The sequence below is a fragment of the Microcaecilia unicolor genome, chromosome 11, assembly GCF_901765095.1.
Source record: "Microcaecilia unicolor chromosome 11, aMicUni1.1, whole genome shotgun sequence".
Lineage (NCBI taxonomy): Eukaryota > Metazoa > Chordata > Amphibia > Gymnophiona > Siphonopidae > Microcaecilia > Microcaecilia unicolor.
The window spans coordinates 88,405,572-88,420,772 of NC_044041.1; the positions used below are offsets into that span (position 1 = coordinate 88,405,572).

At 46.5% G+C, this 15,201-nt stretch overlaps 1 protein-coding gene across 2 annotated transcripts in view; it reads left to right on the top strand.

The window, feature by feature from the left end:
* The window catches only part of COMP (cartilage oligomeric matrix protein), a 61,002-nt gene that overhangs the window by 16,628 nt on the left and 29,173 nt on the right, over positions 1-15,201 (top strand). For both annotated transcript variants that reach the window (XM_030220176.1, XM_030220177.1), the window contains 5 exons: positions 6,871-6,922; positions 7,469-7,644; positions 9,451-9,588; positions 13,409-13,483; positions 14,805-14,957. In XM_030220176.1, the coding sequence (XP_030076036.1) occupies positions 6,871-6,922; positions 7,469-7,644; positions 9,451-9,588; positions 13,409-13,483; positions 14,805-14,957 (594 nt within the window). The remainder of the gene's footprint in view (positions 1-6,870; positions 6,923-7,468; positions 7,645-9,450; positions 9,589-13,408; positions 13,484-14,804; positions 14,958-15,201) is intronic.

The window sequence follows — 15,201 nt, forward strand, 5'->3', positions numbered from 1 at the left end:
GGGCATGTTATTTCAGTCCTACCTCTGCTAAAAACCTAGCAGCCATATTCTGGACTACCTGAAGGCAGCACAATATTAATTTTTGGGAGGTGTTAAATGTTTATAATTTTTTTTAAGGCCAGTTTCTTGGCCAGTCTGTGACTAAGCTTCTGAATGATGACCAGAGCAGGTAGGAAATGGGATGGTGATTTGGAAAATCTCCTGAAACATGAGTTCAAACTTCAAACACTGACACTGTGGGAACAAGGGCAAGCCGCTCCCCCCCCCCCCCCCCCCCCCCCCGGTGCCTGCAAGCCTAGCACATGCTAATAGACATCAGCATCACTAATTCCATTAGTGCGTGCTAAGCTTTCATAAAAGGGCTCCTAAATGTTTCTTATTAGGATAATGAATGTGACCAAACTGTTCCTATCAGAACCACTTAAAGCCTTAAACAGTGTGGAAAGAGCAGATCTTCATCAGAGCCCCATGCAAATATCATACAGACATATACCCATAGTGTAACTATAACACATCACCACTCCACTATACTCTGAACAACGCCTTTCTATAACTGTCTGTTTAGCTCTTCTATGTTAACCTCGATCTCATTGTAATACCAAATGTATCTTTTACCCTGGAATGACGATGCCATCACAGGTCTTTGTAAGCCACATTGAGCCTGCAAATAGGTAGGAAAATGTGGGATGCAAGTGCAATAAATAAAAAATAATAAATATCAGGAATACAGCACAGTCAACTGAAAAACAGATCTTCATCACAGCCCAGTCATCCTATAACCCTTCCGGAAGTTGCTAAAAACTTACCTCTTCAAACAAGCCTACCCAAATGACCAGACTTAACTATGAACCCATTCTACACCTCTCCTACCCCTACATCCCCTGCCCATTTCACCTATCTCAACTTATTTCCTAACAACCACATCATACCTCTACTATTGCTACAGCTGTGTTCTTTCTGTGATACTATGTAAGTCGCACTGAGCCTGCTACCGAGCGGGAAAGAGCGGGGTATACATAGGTACATAGTAACATAGTAGATGACGGCAGAAAAAGACCCCCACAGTCCATCCAGTCTGCCCAACAAGATAAACTCATGTGTATACCTTACCTTGATTTGTACCTGTCTTTTTCAGGGCACAGACCGTATAAGTCTGGCCAGCACTATCCCCTCCTCCCAACCACCAGCCCTGCCTCCCACCACCGGCTCTGGCACAGACCGAATAAGTCTGCCCAGCACTATTCCCCGCCTCCCAACCACCAGTCCTGCCTCCCACCACGTGGTAAATTTAAAAATCCGGGGGGGGGGGGGGGGGGGGCGTGCGCGCCAACTGATAGTCTGCAGGGGGCGCCAGAGACCCTAGGCACTGCCCTGATTGAACTAAATTTAGGCCTGCCATTCATTGGCCTCGATTTATGAGCCCAAGTTATGGCCTAGTGCTGAAAAACAGGAGCTGTTTATGTGCAAGTGTACCTGTGGAAATTCATGAGCTAAATTCATTTTTCTCTGCCCTAAATCCACTGGTTGGCACTTACTTTTAGGATCCTAAATTTAGGAGTTTAGTGAAATTTTGAGCATAAATTGGAGCACTCATCCCAAGTACATTTTCAGAGAGGCCAATGTAGGGGCCTATCTCTCAAAATAAGGAACATAAACCCTTTCAATATCAGCTTCTTGGTCTATAATTTCCATAATCTGGAACTTTCATGATAAACAAGGTTTGGTTTGGATTGGGGCCCAAGTATTCAGCATTATTGAACTATTTGTATCAATAGCTTTCCTCCCTATTTTCTTTAACTATTGGGGGGGCACTGCAGTTCCTCAGGGCTTCTCTATGTCCAGGCTATTCTACTCAACAAAGCAATCTTATGTTAAAGAAAGGTATTAGCCAATTGAGGGCTGTGTGTTGCTAGGTGGAGAAGCCCACCACTTTAAATAGGCCGCAACCTCTTGGCCATTAAGTGGTGTTCAATGTGATACAATTTGGCATTACCTGTATGATATTTGTATGGGACTGTGGGTGTTCTGGTAGATAATACGCTAAAATCTTCTGCTCAGTGTGCGGCGGTGGCCAAAAAAGCAAACAATGCTAGGAATTATTAGGAAAGGGATGGTGAATAATTCCGAAAATATAATGCCTTTGTATCGCTCCATGGTGCGTCCACACCTTGAGTATTGCATTCAATTCTGGTCATCGTATCTCAAAAAAGATATAGCGGAATTAGAAAAGGTTCAAAGAAGAGTGACCAAAATGATAAAGGGGATGGAACTCCTCTCGTATGAGGAAAGGCTAAAGAGGTTAGGGTTCTTCAGTTTGGAAAAGAGAAGGATGAGGGGAGTTATGATTGAGGGCTACTAAATCCTGAGTGGTGTAGAACGAGTAGAAGTAAGGAGAAATGAGATCTTACCTGCTAATTTGCTTTCCTTTAGTCCCTCCGGACCGGTCCAGGAACTGACTGGTGGGTTGTGCACTCCTTCCAGCAGGTGGAGACTGAGAACTCTGACTCTAGAGAGCCAATAAGAGCCCTGGCCAACTAGCCATAGATTCAGTATCAAAGTAACAAAGCAGGAGAAGCAAAAGAGAGAAACGTCCTCTGTGCCACCTGGTATCTGAGCAGCCATCCCATATAAATTATAATTCAACAAAGGCAAGACAGCAACACCACTGTGCCGGTCAGCCCAAGAATAAATAGGATAAAGCACTGCCCTTTCTTGCAGAGGTACTTAGTTTACATGAGTAGGAATTAACTCAATAGTTTAAGAATTAGTTTATTTCTTGTTGAAGTTTTATAGGATCACAAACCGCAGAACAGCTCTGAACATAAAACCAAACCGTATTCAAACAACCAGAACACACTCTTTCATACTATGTACACAGACCTAGGAGGGATCTGGACCGGTCCGGAGGGACTAAAGGAAAGCAAATTAGCAGGTAAGATCTAATTTCTCCTTCCTTAGCGTCCCTCCGGACCGGTCCAGGAACTGACTGGTGGGAAGTAACAAAGCAGTAAACCTAAGGGAGGGACCTCAGCAATCCTGCCGTGAGAACCCTTGCCCCGAAAACTTCTTCCTGACAGCACTGCACGTACAATCTGTAATGCTTCGAGAAGGAATGCAAAGATCACGTTGCCACTTTACAAATGTCCAAAGGAGGAACCAAAAAAACGTTCCGCCCAAGAAGCCACTGGCCTCCTAGTAGAATGAGCCTTGATCCCTTGTTTGCCTGAAAGAAGGTAAGTGGATCCTATCGTTTCCTTCAACCACCTAGACAGAGTTGGCTTAGAAGCCGCCAGACCTTTACGGGATCCCTCGATAAGGAGAAACAGACGGTCTGAACGCCTGAAATCTTCCGAAACTTTCAGATACTGCCTAAGAACCCTCCTGACATCAAGAGACCACAGCCTGCGCTGTTGCTCCGAATCTGAGGAAGAACCTAAAACTGGCAAAACCACAGATTGAGAGACATGAAAACGGGAGACCACCTTAGGAAGAAAAGATGGAACCGGACACAAGACCACACACTCCTTAGAAAACTCCAAAATGGCGACCTACAGGAAAGAGCCTGTAACTCCGACACACGTCTGACTGAGGCAATGGCCACCAAAAACACTGTCTTGAGCGTTAAATCCTTAAGAGAACAACAGCTAAAGGTTCAAATGGAGGCCTAGTAAGGACTGACAAGACCAGATGAAGGTCCCAAGCCGGAAAAATAATTCTCGAAGGAGGCCGCAAAAGACCTACCCCTTTCAAAAAATGAGAAACATCTGGAAGGCTAGCTAAGGACTTGCCCTGAATGCGGCCCGTAAAACACGATAAAGCCGCAACTTGAACCTTAAGGGAAGCAAGAGCCAAGCCCTTATCAAATCCATGCTGTAGAAAATCCAACAACTCCGGCACCAAGGCTCGTAAAGGAGAGCTGTGTCGATCAGCACACCAGGCCTCAAAGATCTGCCAAACTCTAATATAATTCAGAGTAGTCGAATGATGACGAGAACAAAGCATAGTGGAAATGACTTTCGAAGAGTAACCCCTCTTCATCAATCTCACCCTCTCAAGAGCCAGGCCGTAAGACAAAAATCGAGCCGGATCTGGATAAAGAATTGGCCCCTGAAAAAGCAGGCCAGGGTGATCCAGCCGCCGGAGAGGAGGTGCAGCTAGGAGACGCAAAAGATCTGCGTACCACAGTCTGTGAGGCCAATCCAGAGCTACCAGTATCACCCTTCCTGCATGTGCCTCGATGCGCTGAATAAGTCTGCCCAGGAGAGGCCACGGAGGAAACGCATATGGAAGACCGGAGGCCAAGGCTGAAGAAGAGCATCCATCCCGTCCGCTCGAGGATCTTTCCTGCGACTGAAAAAATGACTTACCTTGGTGTTGACATGACTGGCTAAGAGATCCATGACTGGCCACCCCCATTGATCTATTATCACCTGAAAGGCCTGCGATCCGAGAGCCCACTCCCCAGGGTCTAGGAGATGGCGACTGAGAAAATCTGCTTGCACGTTTTCCATTCCTGCCATGTGTGACTCCGAGAGAGCGACCAAATGAGTCTCCGCCCATGACATGACACTCGATGTCTCCAGATGTAACAACTGACTCCTCGTTCCTCCCTGCCGGTTGACATATGCCACTGCTGTCGCATTGTTGGAAAGAATGCGAACCGACGTGCCTTCTATTAGGGATGAAAATGCCTCCAGAGCTAGTCTGATCACCCTGGTTTCCAGGAGGTTGATCAACAAGACCGTTTCAGGAGGAGACCATAGACCTTGAGCAAACCGCTCCAGGCAACGAGCACCCCAGCCCTTGAGACTGGCATCCGTAGTTATTATTGTCCAGCTTGGCGGGTCCAATGGCATGCCTTTGATCAGATTGGACGCCCTCAACCACCAAAACAAGCTGCTGTGCTCCGGCATCCACAGAGGCAATCTCACATGCAAAGAATCCGTCTGAGGAGACCACCTGGACAGGCTCAACCGGCCCTGCTGGAGCAGAAGGAACCGCAGGAACAGCTGACTCCGCCGTTTCCACGATGGTACAAAACTTGCAAGCGCCGGAGGCTCCTACCCCCGATGCTGACATACTAAGCAGCGGTGCAGCTTCTTGGCCATCAGACGGCTTTCCACAACCTCTGGTTTGTATGTTTGTTTGTTTTTTTTTAAAAGAACGACCCGATACTGGCTGCCAGAATGGTTTGCCTCAAAAGCGCCCGAATCGTCACCACAAGAGCTGCTGTGCCATTCGCTGTTTTTTTTTTTTCAATTTTATTAAAGGGCTGCCTCTCCTGAAGCTACAGTACTCTCCCACCGAAGAGACTGAGCTCTCCCCAGCCTAAACTATAGAATAAAATGCTGGAGGACCACAGGAGGGATAATTGGGGGAGGGACCCTGTTACCTCCCAGGTGTAGCACCCCAAGGCTGACTGAAGTGTGCACCGCACCCAGTCACCAGAAGCCTAAACCAAGAAGGCACAGACAAAGATACAGAGAGAAAATAACACAGCATGTGCCCTGCTATTACCTAAAACTTTTTTTTTTCTAAAGTAGAAAAGCCCCAAAACATAGAGAGAGAGGAGACTAAAGGGCTCACCTTCTTCCACCTGCTGGAGACTGAGATTACTGAATCTAGGGCTAGTTGGCCAGGGCTCTTATTGGCTCTCTAGAGTCAGAGTTCTCAGTCTCCACCTGCTGGAAGGAGTGCACAACCCACCAGTCAGTTCCTGAACCGGTCCGGAGGGACGCTCCGGAAATAGATTTTTTTACTTGTTCCAAAAGTACAAAGACTAGGGGCAGTGACAATCCTTGGTCGGCTGCCACCCGGGTGGATTGCCGCTGTGCACCCCCTCCCCCCAGTGCAGCGGTGTCCGTCCCCCCCGGGTGCAGCATGACACCCCCCCCCCCCGGTGTATCACCCAAGCCCCCCCTCCAGGTGCATTTTTACCTACTGGGAGCAGCTGCGCGGCTGTCAGCTCCGCTGGTTCCCTGCTCCCTCTGCCCCGGAACAGGAAGTAACCTGTTCCAGGGCAGAGAGAGCAGGGAACCAGTGGAGCCAACAGCCGCGCGGCTGCTCCAGGCACTCCCGCCAGCGGCGTGCACCCGGGGTGGACCGCCCCGACCTCGGTATGCCACTGACTAGGGGACACTCGAGGAACTTACATGAAAATACTTTTAAAACAAATAGGAGGAAATATTTTTTCACTCAATGAATAGTTAAGCTCTGAAACTCTTCCAGAGGATGTGGTAACAGCGGTTAGCATATCTGGGTTTAAAAAAAGGTTTGGACAAATTCCTGGAGGAAAACTCCATAGTCTGCTATTGAGACAGACATGGAAAGCAATTGCTTGCCCTGGGATTTGTTGTCTGGAGTGTTGGCACGATTTGGGTTTCTGCCAGGTACTTGTGACCTGGCTTGGCCACTGTTTGGAAGACAAGATACTGGGCTAGATGGACCATTGGACTGACCCAGTATGTTCTTATGTACATCTATTCTATTCTATAAAAGGATTTACAATCCGCTTTTAAATCAAAAGGTGCAAAGAAGAGTATAGTAAGACACAGATTAACCGGATATCCAATTACCCAGATTGCTTCTGTTCCTTATCGTTTCCATTTTTTTAAATCATAATCTCTGTATCATAGTTACCACATTATGCCTGATATGCAGAAAGTTTTTTTTATAACATCACAAATAAGCTTGATATTTTTTTCCCATCTATAATTGAAAACAACATGCAACTCTCAAAGTATATTCTCTTTTCAAATAGGAATGTCCAATTATCTGGATTTATGATTATCTGGACCAACCCCTGAAAAGGATAGTCCGGATTATGTTATTTCCACTTGGTTTTTGTGGGTGTTTTCTTTTGTTTTGTAGATCAAGGAGATCACATTTCTGAAGAAAGTAGTCACGGAGTGTGATGCTTGTGGTATGTTTTATTTTTAATATATCTTGATTTTACTCTTTTAAATGACAGCATCCTGGAAAAAAATCAATCCAGTGATGCACACACATATGCCCTCTCCTCCTGGTCTACCAATAACCCCGAATTCATATTTTTGAGGCTTGTAAAAACCAGGTGAGGCTAAGGGGCTCATTTTCAAGCACTTAGACTTACAAAGTTCCATAGGTTACTACAAGTAACTTTGTAAGTCTAAGTGCTTTGAAAATATGCCTCCTCCATCCAAAAGTGCCTCTATTTGAGGGTCTACAATTATTCATGTTTGTTAGTTTGGATTTACATCAAAAGAAATGTGTGAGAAGTGTGCCTAATGAAAGGATTATATGCTTATATTTGCCAGCTCCAAATGAACCTTGAGCACAGATTGGAAGAAGGTAGGAGCAAGTTTAGAGTTGCAATTAGAACTACAAGACCAGAGGGGCAATGGGGCAAAGGCCACTACTATCACTCAAATAATCCAATCCCTTCACCACTATGACTCTGATTTTTCCATGCATCTTCTCTCTTGCACAGGTGTGAGAACACAAGCAACAGGCCCAGGAGTCAGCGTGTCAGCAGTCCGTAACCACTGCACCCCAAATCCTTGTTTTCCTGGAGTACCCTGCATTGAGACCCCTGGGGGCTTTGAGTGTGGCACCTGTCCTCCAGGGTTCACTGGGGATGGCACCCACTGCACTGACATTGACGAGGTTGGGACCTACACGTCTGTTAACTGAGTACACAGACTTCCCCCCACAGACTCGCTGGTGAAAATCAGTTTATCCAGTAGTAATTAATTATTATTAGAGCTGCATTTTCATTAAAATTTTAAATCACTATTAGTCACGTGAATAAAGGCAGGGCACAGCCAGCAGTCCATTGGGGGGGCACAGGATGGACTAGGGGGGCACAGATTTCCTCCCCCTCCCCCTGGTATCATACCTTTGCTGGCGGTGATGCCGAAGCCCCACCTGTTGAAGAAATTTAGAAATCCACTGCCTCGGGAATGAGGAAATCAGTGGGATGCCTCCAGCCATCTCTCCCCAAGCATTCTCAGTTCATACACAAATTTGGGGAGTGCAAGAGTCATTGGCTGGAGGCATGCCACCAACTTCCTTGTTCCTGAGGCAGTATGAGAAGGAATGGGGTGACTGAGGCAGCAGACTTCTTCGGCTGGCGGGGCTTCAGCAACCTCACCACCCCACCCCAGGTCCATTATCTCTCTCTCTCTTTGAGCCCAACTCTCTCTCCCTCCACTGCCCTCCCTCAGGTCCATTATCTCTCTCTCTTCCCTCTCTCCCAACCCCTCCCATCCAACACTTCTCCCTTTTTCTTCCATCCCTCCACCCTCTCCATCCTACCCTCTGTACCCCAGATCCATTATCTTTCTCTCTCTGTTCCCTCTCTCACTCTGAGCCCAACATCTCTCTTTTCTCCCTCCAATGCCCTCCCTCCATCCTTTAGTTCAGCTTCTCTCCCTATTTCCTCCTTCCCCTCTGCACAATCCACCATCTCTTCCTCCACGGTTCTCACACAAGTCCCCCTTCCCTTCCCAAGATCTGGCATCTCTCTCTTCCCCCACCCCTGGCTCTCTCAAGCCCCCCCACCGTAACTTTCTCAAGGTCTCCCTCCCACCTGTGGCTCTCTCAAGCCCCCTCCTCCCCCTGCAGCTCTCTCAAGGCCCCTCTGGGGCACTTTCAAACCCCCCCTCCCTCTTGTACCCACCTGTGGCTTGCTATTTCCCCTCCCCCACTCGCACCACCTTTTTAAACATAGTCTTCAGCCTCTATCTCTCCCCTCCCGGACCTGACCGTGGGTCTCCCTCTTCCCCCCCCCCCCCTCCTCATCTCCCTCCCATACCCATAACCCCCTCCCCAGTATCTTTTAGAACAGCAAGTCTTCAGCCCTACAGGCCAGCAGCAGCTGTACTGAAAGGCTGCCTGCAGCCTAAACTAGGCCTTTCTCTCTGACCCAGCCCACCCCCTCTGATGCAACTTCCTGTTTGCAGAAGGGGTGGGCTGGGTCAGAGGGAAGGCCCAGTGCAGGCCGCAGGCAGCCTTTTCAGTATGGCCTGTTTCAAAAGGCACTGCGGGTGGAGGAGTGGGAAGGAGAGCCATGGGAAGGTCCGGGAGAGGAGGGAGAGCCACAGGAAGATCCAGGAGGGGAGGGAATGAGTGATGCCAGGCAACACATGATTAATTATTAATTGCAATTAATAATTAACACGTTACCTGCAATGAACATGCATCCCCGATTATTAAGCCAGCAACTTTATTCCTCCATCCCACTTCCTTTACATATCTTTCAAGCATCAGAACTGGATTCCAGCCAGGTCATCCACTCCAGAGGTGGCTGCATATATTTTTCAAAATTTAAAAAGATGGCAAAGGACCCTACCATAGAGTTTGGATGATATTATTTGTAAACATACAGCACTACATAGATGCCAGGTAAACCCAGACTTTGTCACATGTTTTTTAATAACTTGAGTGACTCTGTCCCCTTTACATTTTCAGTGCAGCTTGAGTCCATGTTTCCCTCAAGTCCGCTGCATCAACACAGCCCCCGGTTTCCGTTGTGGCCCCTGCCCCAGGGGATACACTGGGCCACCGCTGGAAGGTGTGGGATTGGCCTTTGCCAGAAAAAACAAACAGGTAACTTGCTCTTCTTTCTTCTAATAAGGAGACCTCCTACTTTGCTATTCTGCTACTGGTAGCACAAACTTGAAGCCCCCATCATCAAACAGGAGTTCTTTTCCTCCTCCTCACTGGCACGTTCAGAGTCTCCTGAGGGTCAATATTCAAAGCAATTTAACCGGCCAGAAATGGCTCGTGGCCAGTTATATTTCTTGTTCAGGGCGAACTGGTCATTTTCAGTAGCAGTTAAAAGATTAGTGCCGCTGAAAATGATCAGTTAGCTCTTCAGGTTTTCAAATAGACGACACACTATTTTCCGAGGAGCAAAGAAATATAGATTAAAGAAGTTTTTTGATTATCCAATAAGTGGGCACAAATTCTCACCGGTGTATTATGTGAGTAGCACATGTGAGTTTATCTTGTTGGGCAGACTGGATGGACCGTGCAGGTCTTTTTCTGCCGTCATCTACTATGTTACTATGTTACTATATCACACTGCAACACCTGAGATTGATCAAGACCCCTGAGGCAGACCTTAGGGCCGAAACAAAGCCGTGTTGGATCGTTTTTAGAAACCCAATAAAAGTTTTTTGGCATCCTCCTTGGTTTCTCCTCACTTTTTTCGTTTCACTTTTCACTATGTAAATAGGACCATATCAAAGTCGATCCTAAGTATGTGCGATGCCCCATAGCTGGTTGAGTGCTGAATTCCGCACTTAACTGTCTATGGAGTAGCCAGCTTGGTAAACCCAGAAATTCAATGCTGGAGCCCAGACATAGCCTGCCATTGAATTTCTAGGCATAAAACCAGCGGCATACCGAGTGCCACCCACTATCAACCCTCCTGGGATTTAAAAATGGTTTGGGCATGTTTGTTTATTGCTCTTGATACACTGCATTACTTAACAAAAAAAAATCAAAGCAGTTTGCAAATTACAAAATTGAAGAAATCAAAAGGTGGAAAGGAATTCCAGTACTTGATAGGAAATAGGATGTATTCTATTCCAAGGATAATAGAGAGAGAAGTATTCACAATGGAGAAGGGTAGATAGTGGAGTTCCCCAGGGGTCTGTGCTAGAACCCATGCTTTTTAACATATTTATAAATGATCTAGAGATGGGAGTAACTAGTGAGGTAATTAAATTTGCTGACGACACAAATTTATTCAAAGTTGTTAAATTGCAAGAGGATTGTGAAAAATTAAAAGAGGACCTTACGAAACTGGGAGACTAGGCATCCAAATGGCAGACGACAACGGTTAATGTGAGCAAATGCAAAGTGATGCTTTTGGGAAAGAGGAACCTGAATTATAGCTATGTAATGCAAGGTTCCACATTAGGAGTCACTGACCAGGAAAGGGATCTAGGTGTCGTTGATGATACGTTGAAATCCTCTGCTCAATGTGCGGCGGCGGCTAAGAAAACAAATAGAATGTAAGGTAGCATTAGGAAAAGATTGGAAAACAAAAATGAGGACGATATAATGCCTTTGTATCACTCCATGGTGCGACCGCACCTCAGATATTGTGTTCAATTCTGGTCACCGCATCTCAAAAAAGATATAGTGGAATTTGAAAAGGTACAGAGAAGGGTGATGAAAATGATAAAGAGGATGGGACGACTTCCCTATGAGGAAAGGCTAAAGAGGCTAGGGCTCTTCAGTTTGGAGAAAAAATGACTGAGGGGGGATATGATAGAGGTCTATAAAATAATGAGTGGAGTGGAACAGGTAGATGTGAATTGTTTGTTTACTCTTTCCAAAAATGCTAGGACTAGGAGGCACACAATGAAGCTGCAAAGTAGTAAATTTAAGGAGAAATTTTTTCTTCACTCAACATGTAATTAAACTCTGGACTTCGTTGCCAGAGAATTTAGTAAAAGCAGTTAGCTTAGCGGGGGTTTAAAAGAGGTTTGGATGGCCTCCTAAAGGAAAAGACCATAGACCACTATTAAAATGGACTTGGGGAAAATCCATTGCTTATTTCTAGGATAATCAGTATAAAATATACTGTACTTTTTGGGATCTTGCCAGGTACTTGTGACCTGGATTGGCCACTGTTAGAAACAGGATGCTGGGCTTGATGGACCTTCGGTCTGTCCCAGTATGGCAATATAAGAAAAGGAAGCGAGTATAACTCTGCTGGACATTTGTACATGCAAGAACTATCCAGCTGCTTTGCAGTTACGCCACTGCATTTACCTGACTGGACAATAAACCCTGCTAGTGTATCATCTCTGCTTATCTCAGGCAACTGAGAACTGAAAATTTGTGTTTTGCAAACTAAAACAAGGCCTAGTTGAGCCTGCCCATGATCACATGGACAAAATACATTGAACTCCCAGCATATAATCCTTTCATTAAGTACACTTCTCACACATTTCTTTTTATGTCAATCCAAACTGACAAAAAATAAATAATTATGGACCCTCAGAGGCACTTTAATAAAGAACATTTCAATTATGTGTGAGCTGCTACCCTGAGGAAGGCTCCGAAACACTGGCCATATTGTTGGCAGTGAGTCTGTCTGGCCAGTTAAGTGCTGAACATTTAATTTTCTAAATATGAATATCATAAACTGTTGAAGATTGAAGAGCTGAAAAACAGAAAAATTGAACTGGCAAAGTGATTTGAAAAAATGTTTGAATACTGCAAAATGATTGGACGAATGAAGAGTGAACGCATTTTCAGCTATTTTAATAGAAGTTCATCAATGAAATGTACACTGCTTCTGAGCAGTGGCGTAGCCACGTGGGGCCTGGGTCCCCATAGATTTGGCCCTGGACCCCCCCCTGCCGATGACCCTCTCGATCCCCCCTCCTGCCGCCAACTCTCCCCTGCCGCCGCCGTACATGCAGGATGTCAGACTCACAGAAATAGAACGAAGCCTTGTGCCGGAAGAATAGGACCTCGGCTGGCGGGGGTTGGGGTCCCCCGCCAGCAAAGGTAGGCGACGGCGGCGGCGGGGGAGGATTGGCAGCGGGAGGGGGGTCGAAAGGGTTGTCGGCAGGGGGGGGTCAAAGTTGGTGGTGGTGCCGGCGCCGGCGGGGGGGTCAGCAGTGCTGGGGGGGGCTAAAATGTGCCCCCTCACCTCGGGCTCTGGACCCCCCTCCCGCCGAAGTCTGGCTACGCCCCTGCTTCTGAGGGTCCATACTTATCCATGGGGCCCTTTTACTAAGGCGCGTAGGTGCCTACATGCGCTGAACGTGCGTCAATTTTGAGTTACTGCCCTGCTACCATGTGGCCCTTGAGGTAATTTCATTTTTGACGTGCATCTGCTACGCACCCCGGAAAATATCAGCATTTTACGCGCATAGACCATTACTGCCCTGTTACCACGTGAGACCTTACCACTGGGTCAATGGCTGGCGGTAAGGTCTCAGACCCAAAATGGATGCGTAGCAATTTTCATTTTGCTGCAAGTCCATTTTCGGCAAAAATTGTAAAAAGGCATTTTTTTTATAGGCATGCTGAAAAATGATTCTGCGCGTGCCCAAAACATATGTCTGCACTACTGCAGGCCATTTTTCAGCGTGCCTTTGTAAAAGGGCCCCTATTTTTGTTAGTTTGGATTTACATAAAAAGAAATGTGTGAAAAGTATGCCTAATGAAATGATTATGTTTGGAGTTCAATTTATTTTATGTTTCCCCGCATGACTATATGGTGGAGCCCTATTAAATAGATTTAGAGTGATCACATGGAGTGATCTGCTGGTAACCCTGCATTGACATGGCACAGAACAGAGCATGAACGTGAAAGGTTTCAGCTGTAGGGGAGAAAGGGTGAGGGTCTTATGAAAAACAAACTACTTTATTAAATGGGATTTCTCTTCTCTTCCAGGTGTGCACAGATATTAATGAGTGTGAAAGCAATAGTCATACCTGTACTGCAAACTCCATCTGCACCAACACACGTGTAAGCACTTGCATTTTCTACACTATTAGAACCACCGGACAGAATATTAAAAGCCATTTAACTGGGCAGGGAAGGCTCCTGCCCAGTTAAATGGTGTTCAGTGCCCTACCCACTGATATTCAGCAGCAATTCTCTGGTCACCTCAGCACTGGCCAGTTAGTGCCAGGGCAGCAGCAGCATATGTGGCTGGCAGGGATCCCCAAGCCCCATCAGTTGAAAACTCCCAACAACTCTCCCTCCTGCATACCTTGTAAGCAACAGATCTTCGCCTGCATTGAGCAGCGACTGATACATACTGCTCACACCGGCCCCACAGCCTTCCCTCTGATGTATTCCCACCTATGCAGACACAGGAAGTTGCATCAGAGGGAAGGCTGTGGTGCCAACATAACCAGTGTGTATTAGTTGATGCTTGCTGCCTGTGAAAATCTGGTATGGGGAGGGGGGGGGGGGGATGTTTGAGAGACCATATGGTATGCAGGCGGGAGAGGGAGAGAGGCCAAATCACTTGTAGAACAAGGTGGAGTTCTTCTGACCACCCATCTTGAGCCCAGGCCCACCCAAAATTGGGTGTCTGGATACGCCCCTGCCATGGGCAGAGCTTGAGAAGAGTTGGTGCTTAACTGGTTAGCAGAGATATTCAGTCCACTAGCCGGTTAAGTAAGTGGATAAAGTTAGACCAGTAAAAAGGCTGTCCTAACGTTTTCTGCCAAGCTAACTGTCAACAAGTCTGAATAGCAGCCAATACTTGGTTAGCTTCCAGGTGGCCACTATGACCAGCTATCCAGGCTCAGTTCAGCTCATGGCAGTCAGCAACTTAAAAACCATTGACTGTGCAGGCTGAATACTACCCCCATCATTTTCTCACCATCAGGGCTGAAACAAAGACAGGTTTTTCTCCCTTACAGCCAGCTGGATTTTCAGGATATCCACAGTGATGATGCATGAGAAATTTGCATATAATAAATCTTTAGTATATTCAAAATTCATGTCATGCAGATTCAACAATATGAAGAAAACCCAACTGGCTGTTGGTCTCCTGGGACATCTTTGGGAAGCCTAAAGAGGCCCCATGCAAGGCTGTGGTCCAAGACAATTCCCTTGCTTCTTATCCTAAAACCAGACCTGCTCACCGTACCCTACTCTTTCTCATTAAAGTCATGGACACTACTGGCCTTTATGAGATGCATTAAGCATAGAAACAGGGCATAGGATGAGATTGGGCAATCTTCACCTGCCACCACATTAGAGTAATCCCATGAAAACATGGTGAACTGAATCTCTTGCACTAATGGTTGCAAAACCCATTGCATGCCCATAGGGATCCTACAGATGTGGTGCCTGCAAGCCAGGATATGTTGGAGACCAGACCTCCGGATGCAAAACGGGACAGACTTGTTCCAATGGCGAGACGAATCCATGCCATGAAAAAGCTGAGTGTGTCACTGAACGAGACGGAACGACTTCATGTGTTGTAAGAGTATCTCCTCTACTGCGACATTACATTACAGTACAATAGGCTCAAAAGTTCCGTGTACCCATTCCCAGAACCTGCTGTTTGTATGAATTTGCTGACGGCACAGTGAAGAACTGCTAGTATCATATGAAATCCAAATTATTAGGGGTAGGGGCTGTAATTAACTAATTCAGGGGCCTATAGTTTTCACGACTAAAGAGTGATACTTAGGAACCTTCTCATAAGGGACAATGTTATCCAG